General features: G+C 44.6%; 1 protein-coding gene and 1 long non-coding RNA gene across 2 annotated transcripts; one reads left to right on the forward strand and one right to left on the reverse strand.

The window, feature by feature from the left end:
* The first annotated feature begins 8,346 nt into the window (after positions 1-8,346).
* LOC4334991 (uncharacterized) lies at positions 8,347-9,800 on the forward strand. The gene is made up of 2 exons (XR_001545475.3): positions 8,347-8,912; positions 9,405-9,800. It is a non-coding gene; the product is annotated as an uncharacterized lncRNA (long non-coding RNA).
* Positions 9,801-11,306: 1,506 nt separating this feature from the next.
* Positions 11,307-12,863, reverse strand: LOC4334992 (cytochrome P450 89A2). The gene has a single exon (XM_015779194.3). It carries the CDS (start codon positions 12,848-12,850, stop codon positions 11,396-11,398), a length of 1,455 nt encoding a protein of 484 aa, XP_015634680.1. The 5' UTR covers positions 12,851-12,863; the 3' UTR covers positions 11,307-11,395.
* Between the last annotated feature and the right edge of the window lie 9,227 nt (positions 12,864-22,090).

Here is a 22,090-nt window from a genome sequence, read left to right on the forward strand (position 1 = left end):
TATGCGCGCACATATATATAATTGCAAACTCAGTTTGTTTGCATATCATTCAAATAAATAGTTACAAAAAGTTTGAAAATATATCAATAAAATAGATTAACCAGAAATGATTGTGGCGACAATATGGCTGGGCCTCGTTCTTTGCTTCTACTTGAAACTACAGCTTAGTCGTTTTCCGCTAGCATATTTTTAAATTGTTAAATGGTGTGATGAAAGAACTTTTATATAAAAGATCCGTTAAAAAATAATCAAATAATCACATTTTCAAAGTTTGTACTAACAATTAATCCTATACATATATAAGTGAGGAAGTGTAGTTATTACCAATTCTTTGTATTCTCATGCTTTCACCTCATCACATTTTCTGTCAGCCGTTAGATCCGAATCAATCCAACCAGATCGCTTAATTACTACTTCCTTCGTCTCAGATTTTTAGTTTTAGCTTACAACGTTTGACCACTCGTCTTATTCATTTTTTTTTTGCTCACAAGGAACACACGTTGGGTGCAAGCCCAGCCTCCTCCATCCATCCACATCGCACCACCGCATCGCCTTCCCCCGCGCCCCACGCATCACCATGCATTAATATTGTACTTCCTCCGTATTTTAATGTATGACGCCATTGACTTTTCGACTAACGTTTGACAATTAGTTTTATTCAAATTTTTTGTGTAAATATAAAAATACTTATGTCATGCTTAAAGAATATTTGATGATGAATCAAGTCACATTAAAATAAATAATAATGACATAAATTTTTTGAATAAGACGAATGATCAAATGTTGGACAAAAAGTCAACGGCGTCATACATTAAAATATAGAGGTAGTATTAATCCCTTGTATAAGTACATACTACTTTATAATCGGCCTTCGCCATGCGACCCTGTTTAGATGGGACTAAAACTTTTAAGTCTCTATCACATCGGATGTTTAGACACTAATTATAAATATTAAATATAGACTATTAATAAAACCCATCCATAATCTTGGACTAATTCGCGAGACGAATCTGTTGAGCCTAATTAATCCATGATTAGCCTATGTGATGCTGCAGTAAACATTCTCTAATTATGGATTAATTAGGCTTAAAAAATTTATCTCACAAATTAGCTTTCATTTATGTAATTAGTTTTGTAAGTAGTCTATATTTAATATTCTAAATTAGTGTCTAAATATAGAGACTAAAGTTAAGTCCCTGTATCCAAACACCACATGCATCTCTAATTCACTCTTTGTATTCGTTGCAGGATCATCCGCTTGCAAATCATTTGCCGACAGTCTGATGGAGCAAACCACTGGAATCGGCCGTCGTTTGCTCCAATCGCGCTGAATTTTTCCTTGAGTATGCTGGAGTCAGGCCCTTATAAAAATTAAGATAATCAAGGTATAATACCCCACCTAAGTGCTTCCTGTATCTATGATATATATACCTCATGTTGAATTCTTTATTGATTTGATTTATCCTCATGCCCGATGGTCATACCTGAACGGCCATGCTGAGCTGCTCGCAAGCGTACATGTAATGTCAAGCAAAATCCAAATCATCCATGCATCCATGTGTGTGGTAAATGGTAGCAAAGATCAATATTCTACCTTGGCCTAGGTAGTATATATCTTAACTTTTATCATCTCTGAGAGCAATTTGATGATTTCCTGCTGCCCTGAATCCTCGAGGAATTTCATCTCTTATGAGTATTCTTGCATATAGAGAATAATTCTTCGATGACTTTATTCCAAGTTCCTACAAGGGAAATGTGTTGTTTATTTATTCACTGTGCATATATCAGTTATAGCAAATGTATTCGTACGATAATAATCCATATCAGTGATGTTTGCAGACTTCATATTGCAACTTATATTGTTATTTCTTCAGCTAATTAGTTTCGTAGTTATTTTCATGCTACTGCATGTTTGAGGGGGAAGATATCACCCAGCAACAGTATCGAGAGTATTATATTTAAATGGACCACTTATGCACTCCAAAAAGATGTATATATAGGATCGAAACTGTGGTATGTATCAAGAATAGCAACACAAATTAGAATCCTCCAGATCACTAATACTGTTTTCTTAACATAAGAAATTTCTTCCAACATATTAATTTACCAGTTTTTTTTCTTAATGCAACTTATAATTTTCATCATGCTTCCTTGCATATATAATTAGCCAAAAATTTCAGCAGCCACGCGCAGGATATTTTCTAGTTTATTATATACTAGTAATAGCTTACTTCGTTTTGCATGCCGTTGAAAAGTCAAATTGGGTTGGCGATTCAACCGGCCCTTAGAAAAGAAAAGCATTAGCGCCTAACATGTAGTGGGAAGCAGCGATGATATATATGAGCGTATGTACGATGGGATATTTATTAGACTGCTCGACAGAGTACCAATTTGTAAATTGAGCAAGGCAACAGTGGAGTAGGTGCTTGATGATCGACATGAGATATGACAACATGGATGATATAAGTGTACGATCATATACTTCCTCTATCCCTAAATGTTTGACGCTGTTGACTTTTTTAAACATGTTTGACTGTTCGTCTTATTACAAAAAATTAAGTAATTATTAATTCTTTTCTTATCATTTGATTCATTGTTATATATACTTTTATGTATACATATAGTTTTACATATTTCACAAAAAATTTTGAATAAGACGAACGGTCAAATATGTTTAAAAAAATCAACGGCGTCAAACATTTAGGAAAGAAGGGGGTATATATATAGTTCCGAAATTAAAGTGGAAGCAGGTGCATCCAATATTACTACAAATATATAAGGTCATATATGAGCTGTGCTGAAAACGACGAATGAGTAGATCACACGTGTACAGATGGCTTGCTCACGTACGTCACCAGCCACTACCGAAGAAATCGTTTTTACATACCGGGAGAAGTGATTGTTACATGCGACCAACACAACCGTACGCGGCAATACGTCTGTGAAAAAAATTATAATTTCACATGCGGGTAGCCAATTTGCATGCGGTCACTTGTATCGTCCGCATATGAAAATAAATTCAGCGAAAATAATAAAAATAAAAATACCCCAAATCGTAGGCTGCCGCCGTCGTTGGCTAGATCCGCGCCCCCTGCCATCGGAGCGCCGGATCCACCACCCCCACCGTCCACCGTCGTCGCCAAGCCGGATCCGCCGCACCCACCGCCTGCCGTCGTCACTGGCGCCGGATCCTCGTGAGGGAAGGTCTCTGGCACCGGATCCACGCGGGCGATGCCGCCCAAGGCGCCATCACCAGCCACCGCCCGCTCCCGGCTGTCGCCCACCGCCGCTAGCTCTCGCTTGAAGGAGGAGAGGAGAGGAGAGAAAGAGAGAGCAAAATATCAGGAAAGGGAGAAAGAGGACAGCTAGAGGTGAAAAAAAAAATTTAAGGTGGTGAGGAGGAAAAATGTGAAGAAGAGAAAAGATATTTGCATCTGGACCACTTAAGAGACCCATATGCAAAAATATATTTTCGCATGCGGCCCCTCAAGAGGACTACATGCAAAAATAAAATCATTCTTTCATGCGGCCTCTTAAGAGACCCGTCTACGAAAATATATTTTTCCATGTGGGTCATTTAAGGAGCTGCTTGCGAAAATAGAGGTTAATTTTTGCAAACGATTCGGGTACTCGTATCGAAAATTCGTTTTTATTATTAAGCAGAGAGCCTGAGATCATTTCATTTTTCATGGATGAATATTTGAGTGGCTAATTAGATGTACCAAATTAAGTTCACGGTTAGTAATGCCAGGCCGGCAAAGTTAGTTAAAATTTTAAACTAACAAGTATTCTCTCCGGACTGATAATACTGGTTGTTCTTGATACGGGTGAGGTTAAAATTTAAAGTGTTTGACTATGAAGAATTTATAAATACTTGTATTAAAATGTGGATACTCTAGGAATAGACTGTACTTCAATAAAATCATATATTTGGGATGGGGCTAAATTTTTACCCGTGGGTCTTACGGAGCGGGGCCCCGAATTTAGGCGAGGGCGGGGCCAGGGTGGGATCTTCACTCGTGGGTCACCCGTGGGGCCCTGAAATTGAGCAGCCCACTAGCTATCACTTATCAAAAACCATAAAAGGAAGCCCAAGTACTACAAGCCAGCAAAAGCCCATGACGTACTAGCAGCCATCAAAAGCCAATAAGAAAGGATCTTTTGCAGCCCACTTTACAGGATATATAAGTTGGTCGGTCAATACAAACCCTAACTCATCACCACCAACAGAATCGAGACTTCCTGGCGGCGGCAGTAGCACAATCATGCGAGGCAGCGATTCACGCGCGCCGGCCTATGCCAGCCCGCCTCTAGAGCCAACTGCCCCGGATTGAGATCCTCTGCAGTCATACCGTGCCAGCGATAAAGGCACGGTGTAGTCGACTGTAGAGGATCCTGGTCCTAACTGCCTCACGCTGTCGTTCTTGGCTGCATCCACTGCGCATCGTGCTTTCCATCCTGCCGACAGTCAGCGCCCTGCGTCGTTCCCGTCCCTCTCTGGCCACCTCCCACACTGTCTCTCCCTCTTCCTCCAGCTGTAGCTGCCCAGCTGCCCCATGCTATTCTCCTCTTCTTTCGGCTGTTGGGAGCAGGGTTAAAAATTTCGGACCATTTTAGAAATTTCTGTCATTTCAGTCCCCTCCGATACGATATTACTTCAGATGAAATTTTTCAAATTTTCAAATTTTTTTTCATGAATTTTGATAATATTTGTTCAAATTGAACTAAATTTTGTTTGAAAATTTCGGACCGAAATTTCGGGATTTCAGTGACCTCCGATCAAATGGGCTAAACGGATAAAGTGAACCGTGGTTGGGAGCTGCCGCTAGACCGGGGCTGTGGTGACTTGGCAAGAGTGCGGGGCTCCGGAGGGGCGGGGATTGATTTCGCCCCGTTCCTACCTCTGGGGCCGGAGATGGGATCGGGTGAACCCGGAAGGAAGCGGGGGCGGGGCCGTTCCTGTTCAACCCGCCCCGCCCCACCCCGTTGCCATCCCTTCCACAGCGGTTACTGATGTGGCACTGACAAAATCAAGAAAAGCTGTGGGACCCACATGTCAGTGAGTGTTTGGTTTCCCTATCTCTTTCCCCTGCTCTCTCCCTTCCTCCTCTCTCGCATTGTCGGCATCATCTGTGGCAACTGTGGTACACTTGGCCCATCAAGGCGAGCGAGGGAGATGCGGCGCTAGGAGCCGAGATTGTAGGATTCCACAGCGGCGTACCCGAACCACAGCACCAGGTCAGTGTACAACACGAGCAGGCACCGCCTCGCCACGTCTAGCGCGAGGGCGAGCCGTCTCATCGTCCCCCTAGCCGCCCGGGCCGGGGTTCGCCACGAACACCCGTGCCTCCTCCCTCTCTCCCGTACCCGCGTCACCGCGGCGCACCTCGATGACACGGCCATCGGTCATGGCAGATTGGAGGTGATCTGGAACCGCCCATCCTCGGCGTCCCACCACTACCAGACGCCGTCGTGGAACCACTCGTCGCCCGCGTAAGACGGTGGTGGCACCGGACTCCAACTATGTTGACAAGCAGCGTGGCAGCGGGCTCCGACGAGCACCTAGAGACGATGAGAAGGGGACGATGAGCATCTTGGAGAGCTGAAGACGATGCGTGGCGTCGGCTGCTCCGGCCCCGCCGTCGAGGAGGTAGCAGAGGGCGTCTGCCCGAGGCAGACGGGGAGACAGCGACGGTGGAGACGGAGAGGCGACGCAGCGGGTTCGCCGTGAAGGTGTGGGCGCGGAGGTGGATGGACATGACGACGGCGGCGCTTACGCGACCAATGTCGCCGGCACGATAGCCACCACCACAAATCAAACAGCAGAACCCGAACCGGCATGATCGACAACGACAATGGGAACAACGGTGGAGGCAGCAGAGCGCAGGTGCCCACCACACCCACTACAGGATGTATGTCATTTAAAGGCATTTTGTGGAAGGCATTTCTTTAAAACTGCCTCAAATCATCTCTTTTAAAGGCAATTTTTATAAAATGCCAAAAAAGTATTCCTATACATGGCAAATTTAATTAATGCCTTCAATACTTTTATCATTAGAAGGCGTTTTAAAGAAAAATGCCTCAAAAACTATGTGCTTTCAAGGCATTTTCATTGGCGCTTTAAAAAATCTCCTATTTCAGGCGTAATCACGGAACGCCGTAAATTTTATGTTATTTGGGGGCATTTTGCAAAATCGCCAGGGCAACAGATAGAAGGCACTTTTGAGAGAAATGCCTCCTAATCTATGTCACATATGCAAAAGGAACCCTGAAAGAATTTAAGGTATAGAAATTAGTCCTTCCACCACTCAATCACCAACCACGCGTACGCTACCTTATCCGATCCCTAGCTTTCTCAGATCAGATCGAGCGAAAAAAAAATTGGAAAAGCGCGCGACTTCGATCCCGGCCGCTGCCCGGCCGGTGACTTGCCGCCGGCGACCGCCCCGCACCCCGCCCTCCCGTCGCCCGTCGCCCGTCCCGTCGTGCCGCCGTCGACGGTCGACCGGCGCCCATCGCCGCATCAGCGCATCGCGCTGCGAGCGTCCTGCGCCCCGGCCGCCCGGTGACCTCGTGGGGGTGACTCGCCGCCGGCGAGAGCCCTGCGCCCCGCCCGTCGCGCCGTGACACCGTCGACAGTCGACCGTCACCCGTTGCTCCATCGCGGCTCCACACACAAGCGCTGCGATTCCCCATCGCCGCTTCAAGCCCTAGGCCCCTACTTCGCGATCTGTCGCTGCTTCAGACAAGGACGATCGTCGGCCTACTGCAGCAAGTACAAGGTATGTTCCTATCGCTACCCACCCTTCTCACCTCAATCGTGATAGGATTTGAGAAATTTGCTTGATCTATTGGTTAGGAGATGTTTGGTGCTGTGTAGATGCTTTAGATTAGACCTGAATAGAATCTGATCTAATCATAGTGACCTCAATGGCGATTTATAGTGTGTGTTATTATTGGTTGGATCCTAGGATTCACACTGGAATTTTGGTCCTATGTGCAGAACTGAACTTTTGAAATATCAGAGTGCAAGCATTTGAATGTATAAATCCATTTGCTAGATACATATTACTGGAACTTCATTTGATATACTTTGTGCAGTTTGTAGATACATGCCTACGTATAAATTCTCTGAAATGCTCTGACATTTTTATGTAGACTTTGGCTGTAATATAAATTCTCTGAAATTTGTATGTCTTGATTCTTAAATTGCTGTGATAAGTTCTTCTTTTCTAGGAAGTACAGTACTGAATTGTGGGTTGTACAATACTTAAATTATAAAATCATCCCTAGTATATTTTTGAATTAATCCATGAGTTGTTTCGAAGAGCTGTAGCTGTACAATCTGACCTATATAGTAAAAAAATGTTCTACTCTTGATTTAGACCATATGCTCTGATATGGATGACCTAATATACTGCCTATATATGCATATAAGTTCAGAAACTTCTGTAGATTGTTCTGAAAATCTGAGATTGCAGTAGTGCTTGTTCTGAACTTTGGTTTTCAATATAGTATAAATTTGGTTTTCAATTTTTGACATTTCCCAGAACAATGGCTGTAGTATAAATTATCTGAAATGGATATTTTCAATTCTCTGAAATGGCTGTAGCACTGAAATCTGAATAGTAGGATTTGTTCTGGGTTCTCTGAAATCTGAATATATATAGCCTGCTCAAAAAAATATATAGCTTGCTCGATAGGGATTAACATGCTTATATTTACTTCAGTCTTTCCTGTAAGCAAATTTCATAACCCAAACAACCTAAGTCTTTCCTGGTCTCTACAAAATTCATAACCCAAACAACCTAAGTCTTTCCTGCTGATTTCATATGTGTTATTGCTATGCATGATATCAAGGCAAAGCCTCTTTTTAGGCTGGTTGCCTGATTGTAATGGTTTGATAAGAGTATACTGGACGTTTCTTTTTCTTTACACTTTTGTATTCTTTAACAGAGCACAAAACATAATTGGAACATCATGGATAAAGGGTGGATGAAAGCATCGAGATCTAGTATTGAATATAATATCGGGGTTAATAAATTTATAGACTTCGCCTTGTCCACTTCAGCTAGTGACAATAGGATTCTTTGCCCTTGCAAAACCTGTGGGAATAGATATTGGTTAGGTGAACATGAGGTTCGAGAGCATCTGATTTGTGATGGATTCTTGGCTGGGTACACCTCATGGATTCATCATGGAGAAAGCATGTTGAATTCCAAACCAAGTGATGCCTCAAGTTCACACTGTGAAGAACATAATGATGACATGGACCAAATGCTACTTGATGGCCTCGGGATGTATGACATTCGTACTTTAGGGACAAATGATGGACCAAATTCATAGTTTGTTACTCCAAGGTTGCAAAAATTTAGATGCTAAATATTACTCCCTCCATCTACTTTTGATAATCATATTTCATCTTGACACACAGACCAAGGATAAGTGATTCTACTTATCATTCATTTAAATATGCTACTAGTCATTCCTCGTAAACAAGCGATTCATTAATATTTACATTTCTCGATGCCCATGCAACCAATCTTGTGTGGAAGAATGAAGAGTCATGCATTAAATCCAAGAAAGTCATTAAGATGAAAAGTTGTTGGATTGAAATATGACTATCAAAAATAAAATTTTCAGATTTGGAAATATGACTATCAAAAGTAGATGGAGGGAGTATTTGTACCCAATTCTAGGTGTTAACTGCTGTTAGACACATCTCATCTGACCAAGGAGACATATCTGCACCAAGGAGACAAATACATGATCTAACATACAAGGAGAACATAGGACATGAAGATGTACATTCTAGGACAAGAAGTCTTGGAAAAGCCAGCGCTGGTTCCTTAAGTGCTATCAAGTTCAGTAATACCCAAGTTCTAACAACTTCACGGTTCTAGCTTATGAAAGTAAGTCTCCTATCCCAAGTTTGAATATCTTTTCTCAAGACCATGGCAATAACAATGATGTTTCATAATAAGAAATAGAACTACTGATTTGGATATATTATTATTTTACTAGGATTTAAGTGGATTTGTAATTGTAAAATGTAGCAACTCAATTGTTAGTTGTTTATATTTTGCAATGTAGAAGTTTTAGAAAGTTGTGAACTTACAAGTTGCAGTTAAGGTGAATAGTCATCCATGTTATTTCTTGATCTATGATTCCTTTTATGGCATATTGGCATATTATGCTCATTTGTTTCTTTCCCTTAGAACTTTTATGGACAGTTATAATTTGTGCAGATGCCTCATTTGACTTGTAAATTTAATACAGATGTGCAACTAGATGTGCAGATCTGCACTTGTATTTGCAGATAGCCTGTCTATTTCAAATGAATTCGTATGTTGCACTTGTATTACAGGCTATCTGAACATCCTACTTGATTTCGTGTTTTGCAGGTGAAGCATATTATTTTCGCTGTATGGTTTTCTTCACATGGCTTGCAAATGCAACATACCACCAATAAGAACTGGAAGCTATACTGTCAAGATTTTGTACAAAGTGCAATATAGACACTTGTGATTGTGTGATCATCATATGCTGGAGGATGAAAACAAATTGCACTTTACAGTAGCATCATGTCATTCTTGTTGATTATAGTTTTGTCCTGTGACTGAGAAATCATTGTTGTTATTAGTTTTTGATCTTAAATTTGATTTCTGTATTTGAGTTGCAATCTCATATTGGTATGCTCACAATTTGTTTGCGAGCGCATTGTGGAAAAGACCACTAATTACTAATGATGCAATGAACGCCATGGATCTTCTTGCTGGCATTTTAAAAAATGCCTCCAATCTGCTAGCTGGCATATTGAAAAATGCCTTCATATCTTCTGGGTGGCACTCTGAGAAATGCCACTGAATACCTAAGTAGGCATTTTTGGAAACGCCTCCTAAATTATCTTTGGAGGCGTTTTTTAAAACTGCCTCAAATCACTTTTCCCGTCAGTAGTATATTTGGCACTTTTTAAAATGCCTTGAAAGATCATTTGAGGCGTTTAATCAGGCATTTAAGGCGTTTTGAAATGCCTGCTAAGCTATGTCATCCTGTAGTGACCTGCATTGGCGACACAGCACCGACCACGGCCACGTTCGACGTCATCGACAGCAGCATGAACAAGGTAATCTCGCTCAATTCTCGCACCGTACTCAATCCAACCAATTTCTGCTAGCGTTTCAAGCTCAGTATGCATGTTCTAACCAGATACCTGAGCTTCACAGCTACTGAGTTTCTGGCTGGCTTCACGGCGAGCTTCAAGCCAAGCCGTGAAGCGAGCAGCCGCCCCGGGAGCTTCAAACCGACAGTGACGACATGGGCGATGACTACACCTACAACGCCGAGGCGAGGAAGATACAGTTGCAGAGGCGAGGCTTCATATCTGGTATTGCGTTTTGTGAACGAATATTACACTTGACGATAAATTGAGGGACCAAAAGTGAACTTATTCACCAACAACAAATGGACAAAACAGGCAGAGGCCCAGTTCTGACCAACGGGGATTCGACGATTCGACAGAGATGCTCTATGCTGAAATTTTTCTATTTTTATACATTTTTATTAAAATAATTCAAAATGTTTTTGTTTCAAAATTTTACAAATGCAGATGCTCACGCCCTATAGGAGGACGTTTTTTAAAAATCGCCTTTTCCCCGATAGCGTTTAGAACGTAAACGTAAAATTTTTATTTCTATTCGAGCCCTTTCCGCCGGTTTTAATTGCTTGAAAATAATAATATTTATTCAACGCTCTAAATGATTTTAAATATAAAAAATATAAATTACAAAGTTATAGATCTCGTCGAGATCTACAATTTTTATATAAATTTTATTTTTTACGATGTCTTTTAAAATGTATATTTAATATTTTGTTAAAATAGGTTTTAGATTTTGTAACGAACATATGGACATGTAAAAAATCTTAAATGAAATAGTTGTTAATTACAAAGTTGTAGAAATAGTTGTTAATTACAAGTTGTATATATCTTTTCAAGTTCTAAAACTTTGATATAAAGTTTAATTTCATCCAACTTTATATGATATATTTTTAAATTACAAAATCATTGAGTTCACATACTATATTAAAATAAAAAATTACATTTAGGTTCTTAAACGCCCTTTGCAAGGGCCTTTTTTAGAGGGCGTGAGACGTCTAAATATGAAAATTTTCAAAATGAAAAATTATTTTTTTAACAAAAGATGTAAAAATAAAAAACCTCCCCGCGCGCGTGACACACGCACAGAGTGCAGGCAGGCGGTGCCACTAGTGGGTGGTGGGAGATGCTGACACGTGTCATATCCTATGGCTGGAAATACAGCTGATATCTCAAAAAATTTCAGCAGGCTTGGCACATATATCATCCCATTATTAAAACAGAGGGAATACGATATTATTACGCGGGAGCGCGTGGTCGTGGCGTGGCGCGCGCCCGGAGCGGCGTCCGCATCACGTTGAAGAAGTCGTCCTGCTGCGTCAGGTCCACGCCGCCACCCGCCGCCGGCGTCCACTCGAACTCGCGCACCAGCGCCGCCACGAAGAGCCCGACGTGCGCCATCGCCACCCCCATGCCCGGGCACGACCTCCGCCCCGCCCCGAACGGCATCATCCTCACCTCCTTCGGCCCCGGCACCGGGCCCACTCCCTCCGCCTCGCCGCCGGCCATGAACCTCTCCGGCCGGAACTCCTTCGGATCCCTCCAAGCCTTGCTGTCCCGCCCGATGTCCCCGATCACGAAGTGCACCCGCGCGCCGCCGCCCGGCATCGGCATGGCCGCTAGCTCGTCGAGCACCGGCGGCGCCGCGCCGCCGACGACTTCTCGTATGACGAACGGCACTGGCGGGTGCAGCCGGAGGCTCTCGAGAATCACGGCGCGCATGTAGGGCGTGCGGCCGCGGTGGCGCCCATGGACGTGCTCGCCGTCGCCGACCTCGCGGCGGAGCTTGCTCTGCGCCTCCGCGTTGAGCACGAGGTGCGCGAGTGTCCACTCGATGCACGACACGACGGTCTCCGTGCTGGCGGCGAGGAACTCCATTAGGAGGCTCACCATCTCGTCATCGGTGAGCGGAGCCGGAGTGCTCTCGCCGTCTCCGGGGACGCGCAGCTCGATGAGCGCGTCGACGTACGGACGGAACGTGCCGCCGTCGTCGTCGCGGTCGCGGCGTCGAGCGGCCATCCGCCGCCGCCGCTCGTCGATGAGAGGGAGATAGAGCTCGGCCTGCCGGCGGCGGGAGGAGAGGAGGCGGCGTATCCGCCTCCAACGCCGGAGCCTCGCCAGCGCCGTCGACGTCGAGACGGGGAACACATTGTTGGCGACGCCGACGTCGAGCACAAACTCCCGGATCACGCGCCGCAGGGCGCGCACCTGGCGCTCGCCGACGCCGTCGCCGAAGCACATGCGCGCGGCGAGCCTGAACACCGCGGCGTAGGCGACGTCGCGGACGACGACCGGTACCGCACCACCGGCAGCGGACTCGGAGATGCCGGCGACGAGGTCGTCGACGGCGTCGCGTTGCAGCGGCGCTAGGAGGCCGAGGCGTGAGGGGTGAAAGATGCCGGCGGTGAGGTTGCGCCTGAGGACGCGCCAGTGCGGGCCGTACGGGACGGAGGTGAGGTTGTCGCTCCGGCGGCGGCGGCGGCCGGTGACGAGGGCGACGGGGAAGGGCAAGAACGGGCGGTTGGCGAAGACGTCGGCGTAGTCGACGAGCGCTCGGCGCGCGACGGCGGCGTCGCTGATCTCAATGGTTGGCAGCTGGACGGCCGCCGGAGCACGGGCAGCTCGCCGGAGAAGGGCGAGGCAGCAGAGGAGGGTAAAGACGAAGAGCACAAGAAGAAGCACCGACGTATCCATGGCGTTGCCACTGTCATTCAGAGTTGAGTGTGCATGCGTGTATATATATATAAGCACTGAGGCACTCAAAACGGTTTCACAACTTGTTTAAAACGTATCTATGGTATTTGTTTTATAAACTTCTCTCTTTTTGTTTAAGTAATGATCACAATGGCACAGAATAAGGTGTACAATAAGATGGATTTTGTTTTGTGCCTAAAAATATTGATTTCATATGCTTCCCATGGTCGGCATTTCTGCTCAATTGTCAAATTATTTAAATATAATTGATAGCAATAACCGGATTTTTTTAAAAAAAATCTATATATGAAAAAACTTTCACGTAAATTTTAAAACTTTTTGTTGAAAAATTAAAAGTCATACATAAAATTTAAAACTTTCTACTCAAAATTTGAAACATTAAATTCATTTTTTAAAAAAATTTCAACTCAAAATTTAACTTTCAAGTTAAATTTGAAAATTTTTGACTCAAGATTTAAACTTTGAAGTAAAATTTTGGAAACTTTTAATTCAAACTCTGAAAATTTTCAACTCGAAATTTAAATTTGTAAGACAAATTTTAAAAACTTTCAACTCCAAATTTGAAAATTTTTAATTCAGATTAAAAAACTTCCAAATCAAGATTTGTAAACTTTCAGCCTAAAGATTTAAAAACACGCGTGCTGAAGATTAAATAAATCAAAAAAAAGAGAAAAAATAAAAAGGAAAAAAACAGAAAAATCGCTAAAAAAACAACGCACAACACGGGAATGGGTGCCAGATGGCGCGTATGCGCCAGATAGCAACCCCCCTATATTAATGATACTATAGGCACATATCCTTTGCCACACATACAACAGGTGCAGTATCAGGAATATAGGTCCATAGCAAATAATTAATGGGGGTCATCTATGAGTGACCGGTATTGTAAGAGAGCTATGAGTTGGTACGCTAGCTAGGTAGCTTTGCATCGAGCAGATAAATAGGAAGAGGATTTTGATCCCTCGAGGGATATCCCCTCGTTGCTTGCATGTCACTCAAATAGTTATAACAAAATTTAAAAAAATTAAAGAAGATGTATTAATATATGATATATCACTCCACAAACATGTAAGTAAAAATTCAACTTCTACATCTCACAACAAAAAAACAAATTTGACTCTGAATATACGTTAACTAGCTGCGGTTCAATTTGTTTTTTTCGTTACGAGATGTAGAAGTTGAATTTGAATTTGCATGTTTGCGGAGTGTTATATCACATGTTAATACACCTTCCCAATTTTTTTTAATTTTTTTTATAACCATTTAAGTGACATGCAAAGAACGAGGGGATATCCCCTCGAGGGATTAAAACAGTTTCCCAGATAAATATTACTAATCGTAACCCATATCATGTATAACTAGCACTATACGATCAATTATGTTTTTCTCCACTTTTAGTTGTAAATGAAAGTTTTATCTCTTCTTCTTTTTTAGTTTATGATTCATCTTTTTTAAGTGGGGGGTGGGGGGTGTTGTGCAGCACGTGTTTACGCAAAGGAACTTGAGATCCGCAGGTGTTTATGTAAGCTTCTCGAATGTGCGCTAATATATTGGGTATGTGGTACATTAACAGGTACGGCTTGTAGGTGCTAGAATCCTGCATGTTGCTTGAACTATGATATGAACACATGCATGTGGTACTCTGATCTGCCATGCTTGCTATATGCTTTTCGATCGAATATTTCTGCAGGTTGTGCGAAATTAATGTTCGAATTGTATCGAAGTTTTGTCATACGTATTATTTTTCAAACTTTGTAAAACGTTTATTAAAATTCAGATTACATTAAATTCAATTATGTGAAAAAACAATTCGAAACAGGGCAAAGTTTATGTCAAAATCCATCGGATGTAGAAGAAACAGCCGAGCCGATCGACTGTGTAGGGTTTGGTATTTCTTACCCTGTTACTCTACCGCACACACAAGCCACAAGTAATGAAGTAATATATGACATTATGACCAGCTAAATATATAGTTTTAAATACACTAATTAGCTTATCCTAAACATCGTAATATTTAAAAACAGAGGTAACATACGGCAATTGGTGCTATGTGTGCGTGGATGGAAATTAATATATATATAGTTCGAAGACGTGTAGTGGCAGTATGAGCAGGTGCTGCAAAACGAGTACAACTAGATTCTTAAGTGTACAGTTGGCTTGCCCATGTGAGCTGTGTTCATTTTTATGGATAAATAAATTGGAGTGACTCATGCATGTATCACTCCCTCCGTTTATAAAATAGGCCGTGTTTAGTTCCCCAAATTCCCAACTTTCCATCACATCACATTACATCACATCGAAAATTTTCCTACACACATAAACTACAACTTTTTCTTCAAACTACCAACTTTCTCTAAACTTTTTAACTTTTCCACCATCTAAACCCAACCATAGTGAAGTGTAGTTGTTTCACAGTATTTTGTGCGTACTTATAAAATATAATGACATATATATTGTGTGTTAGTGGCTGATTGCAGGAAGCAGCTAAATTAGCTAGCTAGCTAGCTAGCAATGCCAATGTGCTAAGCAAGCTAATGAATTAAATATGACTCATGCATGAGTCATGCACGTAATGGCATATTCTCTCCATCCAAAAAAAAGACAAACCCTGAGTTTTCGTGTCCAACGTTTGACTGTCCGTCTTATATGAAATTTTTTTATAATTAGTATTTTCATTATTGTTAGATGATAAAATATGATTAATACTTTATGCGTGACTTGTCTTTTTAATTTTTTCTATAATTTTTTCAAATAAGACGGACGGTCAAACGTTGGACACGGAAACCCAGGGTTTGTCTTCTTTTAGACGGTTTGTCTTCTTTTAGACGGAGGGAGTATATACATGGTGGAGGAGAGGGCCACATGGGGCGCGGTGGCACTCCCTCGGTCCCTGAGCCGAAGAGCGAATGGATCTGGCGTCCGCCGAGCTCCAGGACGAAGAAAGCGCGATGCGATAGTGGCAGCTCCTAGTTTCCCTCCTTCCGTCACACCCACGCGCCGTCGTCGTCACCACCGCCTACACGATCTCATAGTCGTCATCATCGTTGTCAACCAGGTCCACAACCGGTGGCTCCGTTGAGTTCACCCACATGTCGCCGACGCTGAGCAGCACCGATCTCCATCCCACCAGTGAGGTTGAGAAGAGACGGCTGATGAGGAAGACACTACCTCTGAAACCTCAATACAATTTTCTTAATCACTTACCTCGTTTACTTGCGGATGTGAGAAATACCTTCACAAACTTACCCGGGACATCCACAATCTTGAATGAAGCTCGCGTGAGACACCTAACCGTCTAGGAGGTCTCCCTCAAACACCGGCGGATCCAGTGGGTGGTCCGGGTGAACCAAAAAATTCAGGCCTGAGGCCCAATAGACGTACCGTAAAAATGCAAAGAAAAAAAAACTGAAGAGCAAACGTCGAAGGGTCTAAGAAAAACAACGTCGTCTCTGTTTCTCTCGACGATTATGCCTCCTCGGCCTCCTATCTAGGCACCTCACCGATTGTAGAAGTGGCGGCGCATGGGGACTAGGGTTAGGACTCTTCACTCCTTCACATCCCGATGTTTCGGCGATCAAGCGCAAGGCAGCAAGGGCGGCGTGCTGGCACGGCAGCAGGCGGCGGGGTGCGGTGACGCGACCGGCGTCAGCGTGCGGGTGCGGCGACTGATGGCAGCAGCTGCGACCTGTGGCCTGCGGGCAGCAAGCAACGCAACCATGCAATCTGCAAGGAAAGGAAGACGAAGCAAGAGGGCACTAGGGCAGGTAATTGTTGATTACTGATTAGCCTAGGTGGTTTATCCTTGTACTCTTCTTTTGAATTTTGAATTTTCAACTTCACCCCTTGTCATCTCAAATTAAAATTTGTTGTTTGTTTCTACTCAAGTGGATCTAATTGATATATATAGCTGATAATCCTAGAATTTTTTGAAATTTAGGTCGGACCACTCATATTCTAAATCCTAGATCCGCCACTGCCCTCGAAAGTAATAAGCTTCAAATCGCAACCCATGAGAAACCCCAAGTGCTCAAACCTTCCTAACCTTCAAGACTTTCTCTAAATCACTCCAACACTCTCACAATCACTCTCTCTCATCAGAATGGCTCAAGGTTTGGGTGGAGGAAGCAAAATCATATTGGGAAAGGCTAGAAACAGCTAGGGAATAGGATAGCAAAAGTGAAATGACGAAAGAATGAGCTGGGGTCGAGTTTGATATATATAACGGCTAGGTGACGTTATCTAACAGTTACTCACATCTTTGAATTGGAATAATCCCCAGAAGTTCTGGTCCTGGGCACCAGGAACTTCCGGCCAACACTCCTCAGACTGAAAGCTCCGGCCCAGAGCGTCCAAAACTTCCGGGTAGGACTTTATGTCTTAGGAGAGGCTATTTTTGAGTTATTTTCAAAAATAGCTACTAAAATATTTCATTGATTGGATATGGCTAAGAGCACTTAAGGGATCTTAGAGAAACCCCTCTTAATAGTACGGTTTTTCCTAAAGTCAAAGTGAAAAATAAAACTAGCCTAACCGGTTGTTCTCGCCACTTTGAATTTGATGAATTGGGGGGGGGGGGGGGGGGTCCCACGCGTCCTAGCCACCTCATAAGCAACCTAGGACTAATCTCCTGTACTCAAGCTATTTAGTCATTAATCACCAAAACCCATCAGGGGTTAGACGAACTTTCAATGACCCACACGGGCCCGTGGATTGCTTTTCTCGTCTCGTCTCCATCCATGCATGAGCACGCGGGCGTCACCGCGACATGTCTCGGTCGCTCATGATTGCTTAGTGTGCGTGTTCTCAAACGACTCTGATCGGCGTCAAACGCAGCAGGTTGCACCGCGGCTGCTGCACTGCATGCATGTCTACAGCTCACTCACACCAAAAGTGTCGCGTCTACGTGGTGGCATCTAGGGGCGGATCTACAGTGTAAGGACCGGTGTTAGGCGACACTGACAACTTTCGGCAAAACTTATAGTGATACTACTTATCTATATATTATAACACCATGATATAAACAAAATTAGCATACTATGACAGTACTGTTGGACACATTATGACACCAATGAATCAAAATTCTGGATGTTCCCTCAAATTGTTAAAACTTGAGTTACGTTCTACAAGTCTAAAGAAAATAACAAATATAAATATGAGGATATATACATATCTACTTTCAGTTTAATTTTTTTTTACAGTTAGTCGATGTCAAATTTAAACTTACATGTTTTGCGGAGCAGTGTGTCAGATATTAATCTATCTTCTAACAGATAATGTTGTGATAGAATAAACAGCGGGATGACCCCTCGAGGTATGAAAATTAGCTCCATCCTAACATTCCAAAATTTAAAATCAGGTGAGCTCTTGGACAAAAATATTTCAAACACCTTTTTTTAAGCCATACCAATTAAATCCATGTTTTCTTTGTACCACAGAAATATAGCAAAAAAAAACAACCTTTTTATATATCGACCTTGGATCGCAGGCTCACACCATCCAACGGCTAAAAATCCACAGGGTTGCCTATATAAGCCAAATCCTTCCACTTGTCTCTCCCCTCGTTATTTACATATCATCTAAATGGTTTAAAAAAAATTAAAAAATCAGTAAGACATATTAATATGTGATAGACCACTTCACAAACTTGCAAGCAATAACTCAACTTCTACATGTTGCAACAAAAAACAATTTTTTTTTTGCAACTAGTAGTTGAATTTAAATTGCATGTTTGTGGAGTGATTTCACATATTAATCTATCGTATTAATTTTCTTAATTTTTTTCATAATCATTTAGATCATATGCAAACAACGCGGGGAGTGTTCTCTCGGGAGTTTTAAATTGTTTCTCTTTACAAAATAAACAAAACTATTTTACTAGCTTACAAAACATGCAAAACTAGGTATTATTTTAGTAAAATACAAACCTAAATATTGCTAAATATTAGAATTCAGTGAACTCTTCAAAAGACAAAGATTAAATGCACATCTATCAGCTGTAAATGATACTGTTGGTTGTTGAGTTGTGATCCAAATTCAATTGCAAATCTATAAAGGCCAGCTTCTGCCGGAGCGAAGCAGAGGCCCGTCACCGGAGGCTTGGGCCGATCGTTATCCTTTTAGGGTGTCACCTTCATATATATACTTCTTGTAAGCCGCTGTTCGGCGTTGTTGTAACCTCATCCCAATGTAGTGAAGATATTTTGCTAGCTGGCGCCCATGGTTTTTCTCTCCTGCTTTGGGAGGGTTTTCCACGTTAAATCTCGTGTCTTTTGTGATTGATCTATTATTTTTTCTCGTTTATTTGCCTATCATTTTCTAATATTGGTGACCTCTACAAAACGTAAAATGTATTGCCTACAAACTTTAATAGAAACGTGAGGTGACATAGCTCAACTGGTTAGGTTCTGTTAGGTTCCTTACGGTGGAATCAGCTCACCTGGATTCAAATCATAGTTTGACATGCGTGCTCATATTTATAACTATTTATTCTTTCAGTACTAGGTGATGTACCTGTCGATAACGAGACGCCCGTTGTGACTTCATCAATCTTAAGATATGTCAGTCCAATCTTCCGCTGGTGCTCATAAGGGTAGGATATGCGTGTGTTTCTCAACATGAGTGTGCATTGTCTGGACTGTATTTCTAAAAAAGATTAAAAAACACTTTGCTGCTCCTATAATATATAACTTCACAAGCATGCATATGCCCCTTTGATGTGTAGATTCACAGGCTACAAGAACTAAATCCAAAAGCACATAAGAAGAAAAAAATTAAAAAAGGCCATAACGACAGATCTACGTGAATCGAAACAACTAAAATCGCGCACCACCGCCACGAAATGGATCAGATATAGATCTGTTACGTTACTTTAGGCTACTCCCTCCATACAAAAATAAGTGTAGTTTTGCACGGTTCATATACAACGTTTCATCGTTCGTCTTATTTTAAAATTTTTTATATGATTAATATTTTTATTGTTACTAGATGATAAAACATGAATAGTACTTTATCTGTGACTAATTTTTCTATTTTTTTAAAAAAAATCAAATAAGAACGGACGGTCAAACGTTGTATGGATTTTCACGGCCGTACTTATTTTGAATGGAGAAAGTATAAAATAATATTATACATACTTACCGAGTTGGGGGCACATACACCTCACATCGCCAATATTCCGCATGTGGATGAGCCCCTTTACAACATAAGGGACGCCACGAAATGCCTTGTCATGAGCTGCCGGATTTGCCGTGGTTGCCTCTCAACCATCTCCCCCACGGTCGGGCCGAGAAAGCCGTGCATCGGCAGTGGCAGCTGCATCGCGAGGCAGAAGGTGTGTGTTGCAACGTACGCTACCATCCGCTCCCATATCCTCCTGTCAGTGTCGGTGCAGCCGCAGCAGTAGCAAGAAGACAATTGGACCTGCGGCTTCGACATGGACACCGAGCTGTGAGAGATGGTGTATGACAAGAACCTACCTTTTTTTTTTAACTACTCGCACGAGACGGTGTGAAGTTCTATTGATAGAGCAGGAAAAAATTATAAAATTACAACCCTGGAGGGTCATAACCAGGAAAAAGGAAAAAAAACCACCACCCACACATCAACATCGCCAACACACCAACCCAGGAGAAGGCTAGCACCGGAACGGCTGCCGCTAAGCGTGACCGACCGCCACTAGACCAACAAAGGGACACAGACGAGGTCGCCCCCCTAGGGGATGCCAAAACGACGTCTTCAAGAAGAGAAGCGACAGAAAACTGCCGCCGCCGTCCGTCGAAGCTCAAAGGAGCCAAGACTAGGCTTACGCCAGGCAACCACCCTTGAGGGGTGAGACAGCACGACAACGCCCTCAGGAGAGGGAATGAACCATCGTTGTCGGTCCGGCCGAGGCCAGACTAGGTTTTCACCCGCCGCTCACCACCTGCGAATCCACGGCTGATACACCGATGCTCCATCACCACACAAGCTCTGCCGACATGTGAAACCCCTGCACCGGCGTCCCCCGCCGGCCAGCCTTGTGCGCCGAAGACCGCGCCACTCCCACCGGCAGCTCCTCCTCACAGCCAAACCGGCCTCCTCCACCGGATGCGCCTCTCGCGCCATTCCGGCCTCCCTCCATCGGCCGCGCCTCTCGCGCCAAGCCGGCCTCCATCTCCGCCGCCCGCGCGTCTCGCGCCGAGCCGACCTCCACTACCATCGGCTGCGCCTCTCTGCGCCAAGCCGGTCTCTGACCTCTCCACCAAACGACGCCACGCCGGCCAAAAGCAGCCGTCTGCCACTCCCTCGGCTAGCCATCCGAGTTCGCCATGCCTCCGGTGACCACAGACACCGTCACCGCCACCGCAGCCGCTGCTGCCGAACACCCAGCCACCTCGCTAGCAACCCGCATCCGCCGACGTCACCACCGTCCACAGCCACGGCTGCCGTCACCGTTGCCACCGATGCCAGCCTCCGCCTCCGCAAACCGCTGCGCCGTCGTCCTCTGCCACCAAGCAGCCAGCTCGACGCCCCCGTTGCCAGCCGACGCCGCCGCCAACTGCCACGAGCACCACGGCGGGCACGACCTTCGCCGCCGTCACCAACAGCCGTCTGGCCGGTTAGCCTCCGCTGCGTGCCGGCCGAGCTGCTCCTCCGAGCCACATTGCCGCGCCATCGCGGCCGCCGCCGCCGCGAGCTGTTCCGCCGAGTCGCGCCGCCGTCTTGCCGCGCCGCCGTCGTCGGGAGCTTGAGGCCGCCCGCCGTCTTGCCACGCCGCCGTCGCCGCGAGCTTGGGCCGCCCACCGACTTGCCGCGTCGCCGTCGCCGCGAGCTCGAGGCCGCCCGCCGTCTTGCGGCGCCGCCGCCGCCCCTCTCCCGATCTGGCCGGCGGGGGGCCAGATCCTCCACCGGGGAGGCCGGATCCGCGTCCGGCGCGACCGCATCCGCCCCGCCAGCCGCTCCGGCCGCCACCTTCCGCCGTGCATGCGTCGCGCCGCCTCCCACGCCGAGGGGGTGCTCCGCCGCCGGCACGTTTTCCCCGCCGCCGCCTTCCCGGCCGGCCGCACGGTTTCCGGCGGCGGGCTCCGGCGGCAGCGAGGTGGCTGGAGGCATTGGGAGGGGGTGGCGCGGGCGGCTAGGGTTTCGCTCCCGAGCCGCCCGCGTGAGAGCGGCGCGAGAGCTTTTGGAGATTTTTTTTTGACAGTAATTTTAAGAACCTACCTTTTGAGATGGTAGCAGCGG

Source organism: Oryza sativa, chromosome 4 (assembly GCF_034140825.1).
Source record: "Oryza sativa Japonica Group chromosome 4, ASM3414082v1".
NCBI classification, from domain to species: Eukaryota; Viridiplantae; Streptophyta; class Magnoliopsida; order Poales; family Poaceae; genus Oryza; species Oryza sativa.